At 36.5% G+C, this 19205-nt stretch overlaps 1 protein-coding gene across 5 annotated transcripts; it reads left to right on the plus strand.

Annotated features, from left to right (window-relative positions):
• The first annotated feature begins 1965 nt into the window (after window positions 1-1965).
• LOC127794486 (uncharacterized) lies at window positions 1966-18738 on the plus strand. Of its 5 annotated transcripts, none has more exons than XM_052325619.1 (9): window positions 1968-3036; window positions 3212-3245; window positions 3686-3750; window positions 4576-4666; window positions 5230-5349; window positions 5471-5549; window positions 6913-6999; window positions 8197-8259; window positions 18316-18738. In XM_052325619.1, exons 4-9 carry the CDS (start codon window positions 4611-4613, stop codon window positions 18391-18393), a joined length of 483 nt encoding a protein of 160 aa, XP_052181579.1. In that variant the 5' UTR covers window positions 1968-3036; window positions 3212-3245; window positions 3686-3750; window positions 4576-4610; the 3' UTR covers window positions 18394-18738. The 5 variants fall into 5 exon arrangements, with proteins under 5 accessions (XP_052181580.1, XP_052181579.1, XP_052181578.1 ...); XM_052325617.1 differs by having other exon boundaries at window positions 1969-3036; window positions 4568-4666; XM_052325620.1 differs by lacking the exon at window positions 3212-3245 and having other exon boundaries at window positions 1966-3036; window positions 4568-4677.
• The last annotated feature ends 467 nt before the right edge of the window (window positions 18739-19205 follow it).

The following is a 19205-nucleotide window of genomic DNA, read 5'->3' on the forward strand; positions in this document are numbered from 1 at the left end:
AAATGGACCCTTCAGGCTCAATTTTAACCTTATTCTTGGGCTCAATCTCGACTCAATCTTGGTCTTCCATCTTGACCCAATATTGGCCCAGCACTAGTCTACCACGACATCATTGCAATTCTCACTGGATATATGTACGACTGCCTCAGATATTGCCCTCATTTATGGTGAATTTCATCCACATTAACGAGGGTCTCGTTGCCACTATGCTACCACCTGAGAATCTCTACCGGCACCGAATAGTCAATCTCATCACCTGCAAACGCGACGACGCATACATGCAAAATGACACATCATCCTCTTATATCAACCAGCTCTCTTTAGAGGTAAAATATGTCCTGACATCTGACTTATTGATATACTGTCTCTCCTTACTCTCTTACTTACTTGAGTGTCGGATTGCTTGTAGGTGCCAGCCATCCCCTAGACGGACCCGTCACTAGAGCCCATGCCTTGCCATTGCGACTCGCCTCCGATCATCCTTCTTTGGTTAGGAAGAAACACAAAGTTACTATTTAAATTTTTGTATTCAAGTATAGAAAATAAATATTTTTCAATTGACAATATAGACATGAGAAAAATATCTAAAAATATAAAAATTAAATAAATAAAAAATATGAAAAATTTATAGCTAGATTTTTGCAAATTAGAAATTAACTGATTTATTTTTTTTAATACCCAAGTCAGTGCAGATTTCTCAGATGAAAATTTTATCGCCCAACAAATTATTTTATCAAATTATTCTCCTAAAATAATCACTTTTTGTCCTTTTTTTATTACATAAGTAGTTTACATCTCATTATTTGTTACTAATATTAAATTTTTTTTTGTAAACTTAAGAAGTTGAGATTTTTTTTGTTTAAATGACATTTTACTATACATTATCTAATATTGAAAAATGATATGTGGACTTGGAGGGCCTTTTCGTTCAAATGAAATAACAAAATAAATAGAGTATAAATTAAAAAAATGTAAAATATAATTAGTAATTTTGTATCTAAAAACATTTAAAAAAATTAATTACTTATTAATTTTGGGGTCCCTCCTAACTAGGCATAGGCTTGTCTTGATTGAGTTCATCTTTGAGTATCATGATTAACTTGAGCATTGGAGATTATACCAAGAGACCTTTCATCCTTACCAATTGAGCATAATTTAGAAGCACCATGTCAAGAAAGATGGAGTGGTAGTTGACTCCAACTACCTTTGGCTTTGTAAATATATATATATATATATCTTCAAAGTTTTATAGGTATGCATCGATAGACCGTGCTACATGTACATATATGTTTATATAAATGTGTAAAATAATAAAAATACTCCATCCATTTGTTGTCTCTTCTATGGTCCCTCTCCTCTATTCGCGGCGGATAAAGCTCAATTGGGCTTCATCGACGATGAAGCCATCATTAGGCTTCATTCACATCCAGGATGAAGTAATCGGGCTTCATTTGGGATGAAGTCTGATCGACGTAAGGCGACAACAACAAGAAAATAATGGTAATAAGGATATATCGGTGATGCGATAGTAGGGACAAAGATGCATCAACAAAGCGTGCAAGACAACAACGAGACAAGGTAAGGGGCTAGATGGTGTGGGGCGACGACGAGATAAGGTGAGACAACGGTTGTTAGAGGCAACTATAGGAAAGGGGAGAGAGATGATGAGAGAGGCAACTAAGGGCATGAATAATGAATTTACAATTGGACTAGATATGTGTTTTCTAATGTGTTATTGTCAATCATTTTGTACTAGTAACATTTTTCATGGTATAATTGTCCTTGAAAAAGTTAGGGTACAATATTATGATAGTTCTTATTAAGATCACATCACATCAAGATTATGATAGTTCTTATTAACTCTAGACACTTGGATTATAAAAAAAAAAGAAAAGGGAACGAGTTCGAATTCACTTAAGCTCATTTAAATTTTCAGAAATCGACGATTACAACCCTTTTCATTACAATTCCAGAAATCAAGGATTGCAATCAGCAGGTAACATTCGGAAAACCCAACTTCAACCATCTCTCCCCTCCCCGGCGCGAGCCTACTCAAAATCCAAATCCGATAACCCTGCTCTGCAAGAGTTCTGTGCAACCGCCGAGTTCAAATTATCCATCAAAGCCCTCCCTTCTCGGCTCGGTAAATCTGAACTCTCAGACCCTTCTTTCTGATATCTGCAGTGTATGCTTTGTTCTTCCTTTCAATTATGTCGTTGCATGTATGTCGGATTCATTTCCCCTTAGGGCCGGCACGTCTTCTTTCGTCGATAACCTGCGTCTTTTTTGGTCTTGGTAACGCTTGCTGCTGCTGCTTCACAGGCAGCTTTGCGAAGTTTGCATAAATAAATTCCTCCGAACACACTCTAGTCTGTTCTTGGACAAGTGGGATTTTCTTTTATTACACCAAATTGAGTTTGTTCTCCATGAGTGACCTCAGCTACGTCTGTAGTTGACATGAACTGTAAGTATACAGTGTCTGGAGCCCTTTGCGTTGATAATAGAAAGCAGGAAAAAGAAGAAAGATCATGTCAGACGGGGCGGAGCCAGCATAGGCCCAGTGCAGGCCATGGCCCTCACTGGGCCTTGGCCCGCCATTAATTTTGGCCCGCACTGAGGCCTGCCCAAAATCTGCAAACCCTCCCAAGTCCCACCTTCATTTCCTCTTTCGCTCAAGCGCCCGCCCTCAGCCGCCGCCCACCCTCCTGCCCTTAGCTCTTGCCTCTGTCTGTCTCGGTGGCTCCGTCGCTCACCGGCGCCGCCTCGGCCTCGCTCTCACCGCCTCGATCGTCTCGTCGCTCGCCCTCGCCGGTCTCCGGCTCTCCCTCGAACCTCGGTCTCTCGCAGTCTCGCTCTCGCTTGCTGCTGCCTCTCTGAGCTCTCTCGTAGCCTCGCTCCGTCGCTCTCCGGCGTCGCGGGCTCGCCCCTCCTCCGGGTTCCGACCCTCCATCGCTCGCTGCCGCCTGCCTGACTGCCTCTCCGCCTCCGGCTCTCCGTCTCGGCCCTGCTTCACGTAAATCAATGAGCAGCACAGCAGTAAGCTTCTGCTTCACTAATTTTTGTTGTAAAATATTTTTTTTTTTAATTTTAAAATTAATTAAGTGAACTTGAATTTTGTTAACTGATGTTGGGTTAATTGATGTTAGATTTCTCAAAAATAAGTTTGTTAATGTGATGTTAAAATTGATAAATAAGTTTATTAATTGCACAGGCGCCATATTTTGATTATTGGAGCAATTGCACAGGTACACATAATTTGATATTTGATTGTTGGATCAATTACACATAATTTGATATTTTGATTGTTGGATCAATCACATAATTTGTGATGAATTTGTGCATTCTCTAATTATCATTTGTTATATTAAATTTGAAATAGTCATGGAGAGATTTTTAAATCGAAAATCTCTCTCGATTATAAAAGATGTTAATAGGGAGAAATTAAATAAATTATATTAATTTTTAATATATTTATATTATTTATTATTTTTTTCTTTAATAAATTTTGCCCTCACTGAAAAAATTTTCTGGCTCCGCCCCTAAATTATAAATACATGGAAAAAGTTTATGTGGTTTCTTAGGGCTTCTTTGGATGCGCAAAGACTTATTGTTCGTGGGTATTCTTTTTATAACTCATTTTTTAGTTTCTAACTCATTTTTTTTTTTTAATTTGTTTGGAATTTAGCGACTGTGTTAGAGTTGGATTTCCTCACTTGGTTGCAAGTTTACGATTGGACTTTAGCGCTAAAGGTAATTTCTTGCTCTTAATATTTTTTTTTGTTATTCCTCAGATTTCAGCATAAAGTTGTGAGGTACTGTTAGCCATTAATTGGAGACATTTTGTAGATCCTATATTATTTTTGGTGGCAGTGAATGATAGTGAATTTGTTCCACGTTTTTCCTTTTATTGGAGGGTTTGCTACATAAATTTAATATTCTGTGTTTGTTATTCTCATTTTTTTTATTTGGTTGGTTGATTAGGTTAAATGGGTATCTCTGATATCATTATCTTCATCCTGCTTGTGCCTGACTTAAAAAGATTTGAATATTTTGTCCACAATTATTTACTTGTGATATCCCAACGACAGCGGTGCCATAAATTTTAACTTGAAAAACAATTGTCATGTAACTCTGTGGTTTTGAATTTAATATGGTTCTTTATATAGATACATATTTTTGACAAAGTAAAGGGAACTTTTAGATTGAAGTTCAATAAAATAACGTGTGCTGATTTTCAAAGAAAGAACAGAATTCAACTCTTACACTCTGGATTTAGCACATTCAAATTTCAAATTCATTATAAGGAAAAATGACGAAAAGACTTTGGTAAAAAGCCTTTGTAGGATGGTAATTATAAATGCTCATTTTGATGATGAACTGTTTATTTTATGAAGCTCTCTGCTGTGGGAATTGGGATTTCTTTTGGCATGTGGGATGAATTTCTGGTCCTGCAATTTTTAGCAATTTGAATGTATTTGAGGATGTTTACTAGCATTAGTTATCAGCAATCCTTAGAGGTTGGAGAATAACATCACTTTTTTTTTTTTTCATCTATTATATGCTGAAGGGCTGCAGAGAAACAGTTGCCGCATCTTTTTTGACTGCATCTAATGACGGATTCAACATTTTTTGACAGAATGATGGCTCATCTTCGAGCAACATGCAAGTATGTTCATGGTATCTCTTATGCCTTCACACACACATATACTGTTTTGGTCATGTCCGTGAGCAAGTCTTAGAGACACTTGTACCTTTCTTCAGATAGGTTTCTTGTAATCAATTCCCTTTTATTTTTGTTTCTGTTATCTATTTTTTTCTATATCACCTCTGTTTTCTGTTTGTGCTTTTGCCTTTTGAATTCATAATTTGTAAAATACATGTATCGATCCTAAGTGTGTGACATTAGTATAACTGTCCAAGAAAGGTGCACCATGGGCGGGATCCTTTGAATGATTGTTTGTTACTTGTCTGATAAAAGATCATTAAAAAAAGTCAGAAAATTACTTGCATGATGAAGTCAATTGTTATGACCTTGCAAACTTGCTGAATCCAGAGAGAGTGCCAAATGTTTGAGGAGAGTCTCTTAATAAGTGTCAATGGAACACATCAACTCTTATTTGTTGAATTACTTAAGAAATAATGTGCCTCTTTTATCAAATTTCCTCCTCTTCATTGATGAAAAACATCCATCCTGACTTGCTTTAATGTGATTCTGTCAAAATTTTGGAGGTATTATACTGGCCATCCAAAGGATCTAGGGCCATCACAGGTTATTCATTTTACATCTGAGCGTGAGTTTGTCCAGCTTCTACATGAAGGATATCCTGTGGTTGTTGCCTTTACAATCAGGTGATTAGAGATCAATGTCTTCGCCCCACCCCCCAACACACACACACACACACACACACACACACACCAACCAAATAAATTGATTATTTCTCTAATAATGAACTTATTTGGGGTGATGCAGGGGTAATTACACAAAGCATCTTGACAAAGTACTGGAGGAAGCAGCTGTTGAATTTTATCCACATGTTAAATTTATGCGGGTAGGATAAAGGAAATAATTCAGTTCAAAAGTGATTTTTTTTTCAAAATTACATGGATCCATCTTTGCCACTTAGCACTTTGAATATCCATACTTCTTGTTGTTAGAATGATTATCTCAATTAAATCCAGCATTTTTAGCAGTTAAAATGTATCAGTTTAGTGGGTATAGATAGGCGGTCTTACAGCTTGTAATTAGAATTAAGTTTGGGGGTAAAACCAGCAATGTCTATACCGGTTATAAGTTCCTAGTAGTTGAATGCCTATTATTCTATAAATAGGATAGGGGTCTAGGCTTATGATACATTGTTCATTCTCAAGAGGAAGGAGAAAAGGCTGTGTGCAAGGAATAGTCTTTGTAATCTTGGAAAGACTTGTAATTGTGAGGGTGAGGTTGTATTGCTATCATTCTGAATTAAAGAAGGCTGCTATCGGGAGGCTTTAGAGGCTGAATGTAGGGTTGTCCTAAGGGGCAATCCGACCAAGATAACTGCTTGTGTTTCTTCTGTGGTTTGATTTCATTTTCTGTCATTTACATTCTGTTTTCATTATCATTCTATTTGTTTTTGTTATCGTTGGAATCTGAGAGTGTTTGCAAGGGTGAGGTAGTGAAATCTGATCAAGAAATCTAATTCTAAGTGCTCCTAAGTTAACAATTGTCTAAACCAAGGTAGTTATTCTTTTCTCCCACTCTCAACCCATGTTCTTGCTGCGCTTCTTATTCTAGTACCTTCATGTAGATCAAAATGCTCTCCCTTACTGTGCAGTATATGGTCTAAGGTGAAAATGGAGAAATCATTTCAGATGACGTTCCTGCATCTTCTATTCCTCAAAACATGACTTTTAAGTTTGTTTATCTCTTTCTTTTTTCTTTCTCTTCTCTTCTCACGAAAGGAAACAGTTCATCTCAAATTCACAGATTTTGATGTGATTTGCTTAGTCACACATTTCAGAAGATCTTGTATTTAAAGTGAAACTCATTTTAAAAGCATTCTTACCTATTTATATAATTTGAATGAAGTATACTAAAATGGGATAAGAATGAGTTGCATAATATGACACTGGTCTTTTTTTATTGGATAGTGTGTTAAAAGTGCATCCTTGTTCCCGCCGCCGGGGGGGGGGGGGGGGGGTTGTTGGTTCCGTTTCCTATACTCTTTACTCTTTTAAGATCTTCATTCACTGAAGGCATAGAATTCCATTACTTAGTCATCATGCAATTTCTTGCTTCCTTCAACCCTTCTCTCTCCCTTTTAAAAATTCTTTTCACCATATGCATGTAGGTGAAGCCTTTTACATTGTTACATTTTTTCTTTTAAATTTTAGGAATGTTCTCATTACTCTTGTTTGGATGGTGCTTTTTAGGTTGAGTGTCCAAAGTATCCTGGGTTCTGTATAACACGGCAGAAGAAGGAATATCCATTTGTGGAAATATTTCATGGCCCAGAACAAGTAGGTGCCACTTCCTGTTAAGTTTATGCTTGCCCCTTGCTACTATACCATATGAGATTCCCATGATTTCTGACTTTGCTTCAAACAATTGATTAGTGGAAAAAAATATTCTTCTCTATGATATGGAGTTCTAAATCCTGGCTGCATTATGAAATATTATGATCCTCAACTTAAACAGTAATTTTATTTAGGCTATTTAAAGATTCACTTGTTGTTGGTCAACAATTATTGGAAGTCAATACCTACATAATTTGGAGACAAACTTTGTGCAAGGATCAAATTTCATTTTCAGTCCGTTTCAGTAACCTTTGAATATTACAAACATCAACAAGCATAGAAGAATAAAAAACTGAAAACATAATGTGAAGTTGGATAAAAAATCTAAAACCTAGACTTGTGCATACAAGCTTATTGAATAAATCATCTGAACATATTTGAGATCTATCTGACTCTCCACATAAAGAGTACTAGGGCATAATTTAGAGCATAACGGAGGTAAACCAATAATTATAAACACATATTAGAAATTATGTTATTCGTCCAAAACAATCCTAAAAATGGGTAAGATTCTAAAGAATTACAAACAAAAATTGACTTGTCCACAATTTTTTTAGGCAATTAATTTTTTACATCTTAATGTAAAATGTATTTTCTTAAAAATATTTTTCTTACTTTTTTGCTATCCAAACACTAAAAAATAGGTAATATTTACACCAAAACAAACGGAACCTTAGTATAAAACATTTGTTTAAGATGCTTATTTCATATATGATTCCCTTTTTAGTCATTCTGTACATTTGCAACACAGTAGTAAAATATTAAAAATACACTTATCTCTTGCTTTAACATCAATAAATGTAGTACCACACTCAATTGCTAGACATCACTTTTATAAACACTGCTTTCACAGCACAACAAAGCAACCACAACACAACAATGCTAAACAGGCCAATAATGTCTTCAATTCCACTTGGAGATGAAGCTTAGGAATATTCTATTTCTTTTTGTTTTCTGTTTTGGACTTCCACAGTAAAAAGATGATGCCAACAAACCTCCCCTCCCCCCCCCCCCCCCCCCAAAAAAAAAAAAAAAAGAAAAAAAAGAAAAAGAAAAAAAAAACACTTCTGTGTCAATTTCAATACTGTTTTCTTCTGCACTTTTTAGCAGCCAATCAGTGACTTCTATTCTTTGGTGCAGGCACTTAATCAAGGAAGGGTTGCTGATCCAAATATTACAAAATACTCTGTGAAAGTTCTACCCGTGAGTTGTTTTTATCATTTTGAAGCTTGGATTACCGTATCACTGTTACTTATTGTGCTTTCTATCCTCTATAATTTACTAAAAATTGTTTTCAGCATCACTTTTTTACTTAAAAAATGCTGTCCATTGATTCATCAAGGCCTTTGTTTCTTCTGTTGGTTGGGTCTTGGGGCTGTTGGAATTTAGTAAACAGAGCCATGGTATCTAGTCTTGGTCATAGTTAGCCTTTATTCATTACCACCATTACATCTTATCTAAAGACCTATCTTCACCAAATTTTTCTGTTCTATTGAATATGTTAGAGGTGCAAACCTTCATGTTTGAAATTGGCAACAGCCCTGATCCCTAGGTTAAATTGAAAAAGATCTTAACCACATGATATAATTAAAGTTCTATTATATATTTTAGAAATTTCAACTTTTATGCATGTGCAGGTCTGAAGATAAAAGAGTTGCTTTTTATCCCTTTCTTTTATTTTAGTGTCATTGCTTTATATGTCTTATCTTCTTTTCTTTTCAACGCCTTGACAAGAAAGTAGAACATATGGGCAATGGGATAATAGCAGGATGGCTAGAAATACATCTAATAGCAAACACACAATCAAGTTATCAGATCTTCCAATCTGTGTATTCCCCCCTCTCCCCCCTAACTAGCATGGCTCTATTCCTGTATTTATGACAGCCAGTAACTAAGGGCTTAGAAAAATGAGGCCAAAAATGACTTTGACTTCTAAGTTTTTTTTTTCATTATAATCCTAGATTCCTTACCCTACACTTTGATTATACACTCAAAGAAAAGCTCTTTCTTTTTCTTCTAGGAAACAAATTATGTTCTTCATTTTTTTTTTTTTCCTCTTTGCTCTAGATACGCTAAAAGTGAGGTGAGCTTTGGTAGTAACAATAAGGTTGCTCCTTAAGGCTGGAAAGCAAGGGTAAGGCTACCTAACAAAACAACCTGATCGTAACCCTTGCAAAGCAGGGATCTCATGCATTGGGGACAATCCTTTTAGATAAGCTAAAATTATAGCCTTAATACAGGCATCCAAAGCTACTTTATTCTACTGCAAATGTTCCCTAACATGACAGCTTTTCAAGTTGAAGATTGTAGTGACCTTGGGATTTAATTGTTTGTGTACATAGGCCTAAGCCAAAAGCACTGCTCTTGATGTGGAGCTGGTAGGGTGCAAGAAGATAGAGTAGAAGACAGATAGGAGAAGATTCATAAATAGAGAAGGGAAGTACAGAAGGAGAAGAACCTAACAGGAAGAGAGAGAAGGGTTATAGAAGGTAGAAAAAGAGAATAGAATAACAAGAAATAGGGTAGAGAGAAACCGGGAGGGAATAACCATTGTTCTTAATCCAGAATTTAATATGCTAAATATGAATCATCCTGTGGAAAAATATGGTAATAATTTTCATTGAACTGGTAGACACATATATACACATAGGATGCATACCTAACTATAGAAACAAATCTCCTAATTGAGTAATCTTCTATTTACAGTAACATAGATATAATCACATCCTAATTACAGCATTTAATTTATAGAATATTGACCAATTAATCAAAGTCTTGATTCACGACACTCCCTCTCAAGTTGATGAATAGACATTGTCCATTCCCTACTTGACTGTAAGCTTGTGAAAGACCTGACTATTGAGTCATTTGGTTAGAATATCAGCTAGTTGTGATTCACTTAGTATATAAGGTGTGTAGATAAGACCACTGTCCAATTTCTCTTTAATAAAATGTTGATCCGCTTCAATGTGTTTTGTTCGGTCATGCTGCACAAGATTGTGTGCAATGTTGATAGCCGACTTATTGTTACAATAGAGTTTCATAGGGCCATCCCACTTGAGTCTTAGATCTTCTAGGATAATCTTTAACCATAACAATTCACATATCCCTTGTGCCATTGCCTGGAATTTTGATTCTGCACTTGACCTTGCCACGACGGGTTGCTTCTTACTCCTCTAAGTAACCAGGTTTCCACCTAAGAAAGTACAATTTCTTGTGGTAGACCTTCTATAAACCACTAAGTTTGCACCCCTTTTTGAATAAAATTCCCTATCCTAAAGTACCCTTGAGGTAATACAAAATTCTATAGACTGTTTGCAAGTGAAGTTCCTTGGGTTTGTGCATGAATTGATTTACTATACTAACGGCATAGGCTATATCGGGCCGTGTGTGAGATAGGTAAATTAGTCTTCCGACTAACCTTTGATATGCCTCTTTGTCTATGTCTCTATCTCCCTTAGCTTCACCAAGTTTGTGATTAGGGTCAATTGGAATGCTGGATGGTTTGCAAGCCATTTTCCTTGTGTCTCGCAAAAGATCAATGACATACTAGTGTTGGGATATAAATGTCCCTTGTCTGGACCGTGCCACTTCAATACCTAGGAAGTATTTCAAATTCCCTAATTCCTTGATCTCAAACTACTTAGCCAAACATCTACCCAAGTTCTGCCTCTCTTTTTCATCATTTCCTATCATTCTAATGTCATCAGCAACATAAACAATAAGTGTTGTGATAGAACCTTTGAGTGTTTTATGAATAGGGTGTGGTGCCCTTGGCTCAGTTTGTAACCCATGGCTTGTATTACTTTGGAAAATCTCTCGAACCAATCTCTAAGTGACTGTTTTAGGGCATATAGTACCTTCTTGAGTCTACAAACCTTAGTCTCAGTCTGTTTCTGTTGAATCTTAGGGTTATGTCCATGTAAATTTCCTCCTCAAGGTCTTTGTGAAAGAAATCATTCTTTACATCAAACTATAGTAAAGGCCAGTCAAACTTAGTTGCTAGGGATAAGAGAATTCTCACTGTGTTCATCTTGATTACTGGGGCAAAGGTTTCTTGATAGTTTATTCCATATGTTTGGGTGTAACCTTTAGCTACCAACCTAGCGTTGTATCTTTTAAGTGTCTCATCTGCTTTATACTTGATTGTGAAGCCCCATTTGCACCCAATAATTTTCTTCCCTTTTGGTAAATCCACAATATCCCATGTATTATTTTTCTCCAGGGCCTGCATTTAAACATTCATGGCATTCCTCAAATTTTCACAGTTTAAAGCCTCTGATAATGTGGTAGGAATGGATGCTGTATGTATGTTGGTAAGAAAGCTTTTATGAGATGGAGAGCATCTTTTAAAGGATTCAAAGTGAGAGAGTGGATATAAGGGATATTTCGTGCACTCTCTAATTCTTTTCCTTCGTGCTATAGGTAGGTCAATATCAGTCATGGAATCATTAGAAGATGAGCCGAGAGATGTTACCTCATTTCTAGATGTTGGATCTAATGATAACCTTGGTTCGGGTTCTAAATTAATCCTTCTTGAGTAAATCTAGAAAAATCGTTTGTCGGTGGTGGCTTCTCCACCTGCAATTGGGAAACTAGGTTGTAGGGAGGATTCAGGTTCATGAGTTTGTGGAGTAGAGTCAAGTGCAGGGTCGGGCAGTAGGTTAGGAGGAGGTTCAAATGCAGGTTTGAGTAGAGGTTTAGGAGCTGACAAAGGTTTAGGGGCTATTGATAAGTTAGGAAGGAACAACTCATCCCTATCTTCCATACTCGAGGTCTCCCTCTGAAGAGAAGGGCAAGTAAAATGTGGTTCAGTCTCAACAAAGGTAATATTCACAAAAATAAAAAAAAAATTAGTTGAAGGATGATAACATTTGTACCCTTTTTGTGTAGAAGGATAGAAGTGGGATAAAATTGTCATTGGAGTCTGAAAATGTAACATTCTGGAGGGTAATCGGTTAATGACATGAGTGGTTGTGACGATATCTTCCCCCCAAAATTGTTTAGGCACATTTTTGTGAAACAACAATGCCCTAGTAGTGTCTAGGAGATGGCTGTTCTTTCGTTTTGCAATCTTATTCTGTTGAGGGGTAGAAACACATGAGGATTCATGAATAACTCCTTGTTGAAGGAAATAGGTGGAAAGGGTTTGGTTGAAATAATCCCTTGCATTGTCTGACCTAAAGCGTTTGATTTGTACCCCAAATTGATTGTGGATCATAGAAAAGAAATTGGGGAGAATATCACTCACATCAGATTTAGATTTAAGAAGAAAGATCCATTTAACCCTTGTGTAATTATCAATAAATGAAACAAACCAACGTGCCCATAAAACATTTGGAATGGTTGATCGACCTTAGATATCACTATGAATTAATTCAAATGAAAGATGACATCTGTTATTACTAGCAGGAAAAACATGTCTATGTTTGGCAAACTCATAGATATCACAATGAAACTATTTAATATCTAGGTCTTTAAACAAAAAAGGAAATAGGATTTTAAGAGTGAAAAAAGTAGGATGTCCCAGCCTGTAATGATGCAGTCAAATAGTGTCATTATATGTGGTTTCAAAAGGCTTTTTTAAGGTCTGGTTCCACCTACTAATTGGGAATTTTTCAAATTTCTCAAGATAGTACAAGCCACCCCATTCCTGAGCATGTCCAATCATTAGTTTCGAGTCCTTGTCCTGAAACAAATAGCAAGAAGGGAGAAAAATCACTTTGCAATTGACATCATAGGATAGTTTGGATATGAAGAGAAGGTTGGTGGACAGTTTAAGCATATGAAGGACATTTTTGAGGGTCAGGGTAGGATTAATTTTAATCTCTCCTGTTCTACCTATTGTGATCAAAGAACTATCAGCTGTAGCAATTTTTCGATTGCTAGAACAGGGTGAGTATGAATGAAAAAACTAGAAGGAAGGAATCATATGGTCAGTGGTTTCGGAGTCAATAATGCGTAAGTCTTTAAAGGATGTATCAAAGGCATTTAAAGCATGAGAAATTAAAGGTTTACCTGAGTGTAGCAATGAGCAGGTACCTAAAGAGGATTGTTTGTCAAGAGTACTTAGGAAGTACCGTAACCTTTCAATCTCCTCATCGTTGAATTCCTTTGGTTCGTGAGACTATTCTTCCCCTAGTGCGGTTGCCATATTGGCTTGCCCCTAGAGCTGATGTTGTTGTCCATCTCTATTTCCCCATTCCTTGCTTGGTGGTTTTCGATTCAGCTTCCAGCACATCTCCCTAGTATGCCTTGGTTTATTGCAGAAAGTGTACCACATTCTCACGGTTGTCACTGCCCATGGATTTGTGACCTGTTTTGCCATTCTCTCCAATCAGTTGGTCCTTCTTAAACCCATGACTTCCTCCATTTGCCACCATTGCTAAGGCGTCAACTCGTTTTGGGTCCAACATGACACCCCACTTGCTTTCCTCGGCTAGAATAATCGAAATCACTTCATTTAGTGAAAGTAAGTCATCTTTGTCTAGGATTTGAACCCTCACCTGATCATACTCCACGTTGAGACTTGCAAGGAAATCGTAGGTGTGATCTTTGTCTATGAAAGCTTTCAAGGTGGCTACATCATCATTGTTGTTCTTTTTTTTTTTTTTTTTCATTAAATGAAATTAACATTAAACAAGAAAAAGCACAAAAGAGTCTACAAAAAACAACCTGAGGAAAAACCTGCGAAAAGACATAAGGAATTCATCTCAATGACCCAGTAGTGATCCATCTCTTGCCAGAGTCTCTTTGAGAAATTGGCATACTCGATGACAGTTTTGTTCCTTTGCTTCGCTGAAGCTATTTTGGTCTTCAATTTGTAGATTTAGGCTACATCTTTAACCTTCAAGTAGGTTTGTTGGATGGACTCCCAAACCTCCTTTGTTGTTGATAAAAACATGTAGGTGTCATTGTTTTCGGGTGCCATGGAACTCCACAGCCATTCAATTATCATGAAATCTTCTTCATCCCATGCTACATAGGTTGGATTTCCTTCTTTGGTCCGGTCTGTATAATATGACTAATTTCCCTTTCCATTTCAAAATGGTTTGAATCAATTGGGACCATTTAAGATAATTCTTCCCATCCAACTGATAGGCAGTATTGATTTGTTGCAATTCTCCCGACGGCTGAAGCAACAAGGGTGCTGGTGTTTCTCTTGTGTCATGGGAACTAACTTCACCAGTGGTGGCCGACATCTCTAGTTAATGGGAAGGGTTGAGAGAAGAATGTAAATAAGGTACTATTGCAACAATGAAGACTGCTAGTGATGGCTGTAGTAGCAGGTAAGGCTAGGCAGCATTGAAGGCTGGTGTTGGTAGGCTGTCGGTAGTAACAGAAGGGCAGTTGGTGATGAAGGCTCAAAAAAAGTCCTAGGATTTTTTAGGCTCTAATACCATGTTGAAAAATATGACAATAATTTTCACTGAACTGGCAGAATACATATTCACACATAGGATGCTTACCTAACTATGAAAACAAATCTCCTAATTGAGTAATCTTCTATTTACAGTAACATAGATATAATCACATCTTAATTATAGCTTTTAAATCTACAGAATATTGACCAATCACATGTATAATCAAAGCCTTAATTCACGACACGTCCTCTTATAATATGCCCACATAAAGTTTTCCACTAGGAAAATAAATTTGAAATAGAGTTAAGTTCTAATCTTACATATAGGAATGGCATATCCTGCGTATCCTTTGGGGCTTGACCTGATCCCACCCCATGGCAAAAACCTCCCTTACCCCCCATCTGCATATCCCCTTTCTGACATGCATATCACCCATAAATATGATAAATTTGTGTATTAAGGACTTATATGTGTGTATTGCGTACATAAAATAGAGTATATCTGTATAAAAGGTTTTGTGTATATATATAAAACAGGGGATCGGAATCTAATAGAGGATAAAAGTCATAGATGCAATACACCTTGAACCTAATATTGTGTTTTGGGGGTCAGTTGACTGTGATATGAATGTATGGACTGCTGCAGTGTGAAGCCACTGCCATAGAAAACAATTGCAGCCAGATGTTGTAGCACAAACCAGCTCATGATTTATCTGGTTGAAATTTGAGATGATATCATGATAATAACTACATTGGGACCTTCATGTGTCAACTTGGTTTGCTTCTGTGATGTTATCATGGATAGAGAGGTAGGAGGCTGGGTGCCACGTCTCATGATGGCCTTGGAGTTAGAGGTGTAGAGTATGAGGCATTTCTGCTGAAGTGTAGAAAGAAAAGGAAGATGTTATAGGGAGTGAGGCTGAGAACTGCTTTTGACAAAGTGCAGAGAATAAATGGAATGGGCATATAAAAAAATTTGCAAGTATAAAGAGATGAGGTGTTTATTCTTTTAAGGTTTTAACATGTTGCGGCAGACTGAGGGCAGAATGCTTCTCATGAACCCTGCATACAAATTTCATGCCAAAATTAGACTGCAAAATTGATGTTTCAATTGGATTTTGCTTACTTCAAATACTAAGGGTGCGATCTTGACAGTAATTTTTAAATAATGAAATCATCATTTGATTATGGTAGTCAATAGCATTGACTAGAGAGCTTTGCAGCTCGTCTATGATTTGCATGATGAGTTCTCTTTTGATTTTTGACAAAAGACACTTGGATGAGAAAAATCCTGATTCAATGGGTAGAATCTCTTGGTTGATCTATGAACTTGCAAGATAGTTCTTCATCCAAAAAAATTCTGTGAGGGATCATCCCCCTTTATAGAGGTGGATGGAGAACATCACGATTGTTTAAGCCTTCATAATAATCATTTGATTATGCTATGCAATAGCAGTGACTTGAGAGCTTTGCTGCTTGTCTATGAATTGCATGCTGAGAAAAATCCTTTATATTTGAAAAAGCTTCAATTTCTGGAATCTCTTAAATGTATGAACCTGTGAGATAGTTCTTCAGAGGTTTCCAGGGAGCAGGTTTCTAAAACTTTCTTGCTTGTTGAAAAAAAGAAACTCTTGTTTCTCATGAGGGATCACCCCCAACTTATAGAGGTGGATGGCAAATGTCTTGATTGTTTAAGCCTTCTTCATAATAATTGATAGAGTATTTGTTTCAAGAGGTAATAATTAATATTGGTGTTAACTGATAATCTCTGTTTATTCCCGAGGTAAGAATTATCTCAAATCTTTTTAGAACAATGAATAAAAACACATAGAAATATCTTCTGGGCCATGCTAATAGCTGGCTCGACTTAATTAGCTAACCAATCCCTAGTGCACAAGACTCCGTGCAGGGGAGTTGTTTTTGTACATAACCTTACTCTTACTTTTAAGAATTTGTTTCTATAACTTAAACCCACGACCTTTCAGCCACATTGAAATGTGGCACCATTTTGATTTATCCACTCGTGTAGCTTTGGCAATATCTTGCAAGACATGATGATTTCATTTCGTGCAAATATTATTGGCTATTTCTGTATGAGACATACAATAATTTATGCATGGTGAAAACTTTTCATGTCATACATTCTTAATGTAGACTAGGTCAAGTTTCTGTATTCCTTCCTCAAACTTGTCCAACTCTACTGAACTGCACCCCTAATTCATCCCAATTTGAGGGGAGGAGGCATGGTTGGGAGCTCAGAAATCATTTTCTTTATTATTATTTGTTGGATGATTCTTCTACTGTCTTAAGGTCTTCAAAAGTCTTTTTTAAAAGAAGGATAATCTAGAATCACACGAACAACTTAAGATGATCCTCACATCATAGATGATTTGATAGGGAAAAGACTGTGTGGTTGAACACCATTAATGGATACACTTGTATATAAATTCTCAAACAAAAATAAGAGGCTCAACATTGCCTTTGTAATGAAACAGTTTCTAGATAACAGAAATAAGATTAATGATCATATCCAGAAGCAACTAATATGTGTTCAGAATGAATATGAAATAGTTCAGCAGGTCAAGCTAGAAGCACCCTGGAATACTTTATATGATCTCTGCACTTTTATTTTTATGTTGTGAAGCATCTTTGAAATTTAACTATTTGACTCATAATATATTGTCCAAATAAGATATCCTGGCATGTTCTATTTCTAAAGCTGCTCAAATGACAAATCTATGGAAATATTTAGTCACTGTTGAGAAAGATTGTTCTTAAATCCTTCTGTTCAGTCCATCACAATATTGGTTTTTTCTCATGGTTATGGAGAATGTTGACAGGTGGATATTAGAATGGACAAAATTTGTAGCAGAAGAGGTAAAGGAAGACCAAAAAGAACTTGGTGGGAAACTCTTGCAAAAGATATAGCCATGGATAGAAATAATTGGAAGTCTAGAATTCATATAGCCAACCCCATTTACTGGAACTAAGGCTTGTGATTGTTGTTGTTACTTATTAGGGAAAAAATAGACAAGAACATTTCCAAATATTTTTTTCCTTCTTGGCCCCAATTAATACATTTGCGGCTGAGTTGTGTTTGATATGCTTGTTAATTTGAGAGGAGATTAAACAAGATTAATGGAAATCAACTTGCTCAAACGGCTACGAACTCTTGCTTTATTGATTTTTGGAGATTGGAAATATTTAGTGAACAATTAGTAACATATCATTGTCTGGTTCCTCTTAACCATTGGAGAAAACAATCTGCACAGTTTAATGTCAAGATTTCCTGGCCTTGCAAAAAAATATTTTAGAGTTAATTTGGGATAAATGAATCTTTAGATGGAATTAAAAGTGAATCTTCCAGCTGTTTCACTATAGCAATTTTTCTTCCTTCTCCCTGTTTCTGCCATTACTTTTTATGAGAGCCCAGATGATTGGAGCTGCAATGTCAGTACTCTAGTAGTCACAAACTAAAATTCTAATTAGAGAAACTTGTTGATCTGTAATAAAGGAAACCTTATTCTTTCTGCAATGGAGAAACCTGTGTAAAATTTAAACTAGATTGTTCAGATTCTTTCTCACTGATGATTACCAGAAAGAGTATTAATTCTGCACCTCCACCTCTAATAGTTGTGTTGTCTGTTGAGATATATATATATATATTATATATATATATTACATATACAATTTGTGTATGTATTCATATTAATGAATGGACGAAGTGACCTAAGAATCTTTTGACAAGTCTTGAAATGGTGAAACAGAATAACTGTCTTACAGATTTGTAGCCTTCTCTATTTCTGAAAAGTAGGAGATGTTACCTTAGAAAATGTAAATGTTCCATTGCTTTTTTATGATGGTGTCTGATATGTACTTCCTCTACAAATTTGTAGTTCAACTATGATCTCAGTGCATACGGATTTCGAGAATTCTTCAAGCGTCATGGTATACGTCCATTTGATGCGGAGTGAGCGTCTTTTGAGAATTCTTCAAGTGTCGAGGCATAAGTCCATTTGATGCAAGGTGAAAGTTGGTGAGTAGTCTGGGATTGATTGTGTTCTCCCGTTGACTCCCCACAAGAGAGAGAAAAAGAACAAGCATTACAAAAACTTGTTTCAGGTATCTGGATGTAAGAAATAACACTATTACTTAGATTTGGTGCCTTTAGAATGGTGCCGTATACATATGGGCTTCCCTCATGGTTGTAGCATGAGTTGATGTTTAAAATGTTGATCTTGTTAGTTCTTTCTGCATTAGGACATTGTGCACCTTGCTCTTTCTGCGTTAATGCACACCAATTATATTATTGTCGCCTTCGGTTCTTTGCGTTGCCGTTTATGCGACAATGTTATAGTAGTGGATTTCTTCATTTGTTTCAATTGGCAATTGTTTAGGAATAACCAGCAATGCTTTGAGCCCAATTCATTGCTTTCCTTGAAGTGCCGTGCGCGCGAATACATATTTATATGCTTTGAATAAGCTCTTAAAAAACTCCTCTGCGCTGCGTCGTTGCTTTGTTTAGTAACACTCCAGTCCAGAGATAAAAAGAGGCCAAATCCACAACACTCACCCAACGATGGACAACAGTTTGTTCCCACTGTAATGTATGCGTTACGTATTATTCCAAGAGAAGGGATGGGCCAATGCAGAAACAAATGACAATCGCTGCAGCATAACAAACACAAATATATCCGTTCGTGTTAGAAGAAGACATCTTATCAAGAGAAGAGACAAAGTCTTGCTCTTGCTTTTGCCCCCTAAAACAAAAGAGCCTTTTAAAGAA

Source organism: Diospyros lotus, chromosome 2, assembly GCF_014633365.1.
Source record: "Diospyros lotus cultivar Yz01 chromosome 2, ASM1463336v1, whole genome shotgun sequence".
Classification (NCBI taxonomy): Eukaryota; Viridiplantae; Streptophyta; class Magnoliopsida; order Ericales; family Ebenaceae; genus Diospyros; species Diospyros lotus.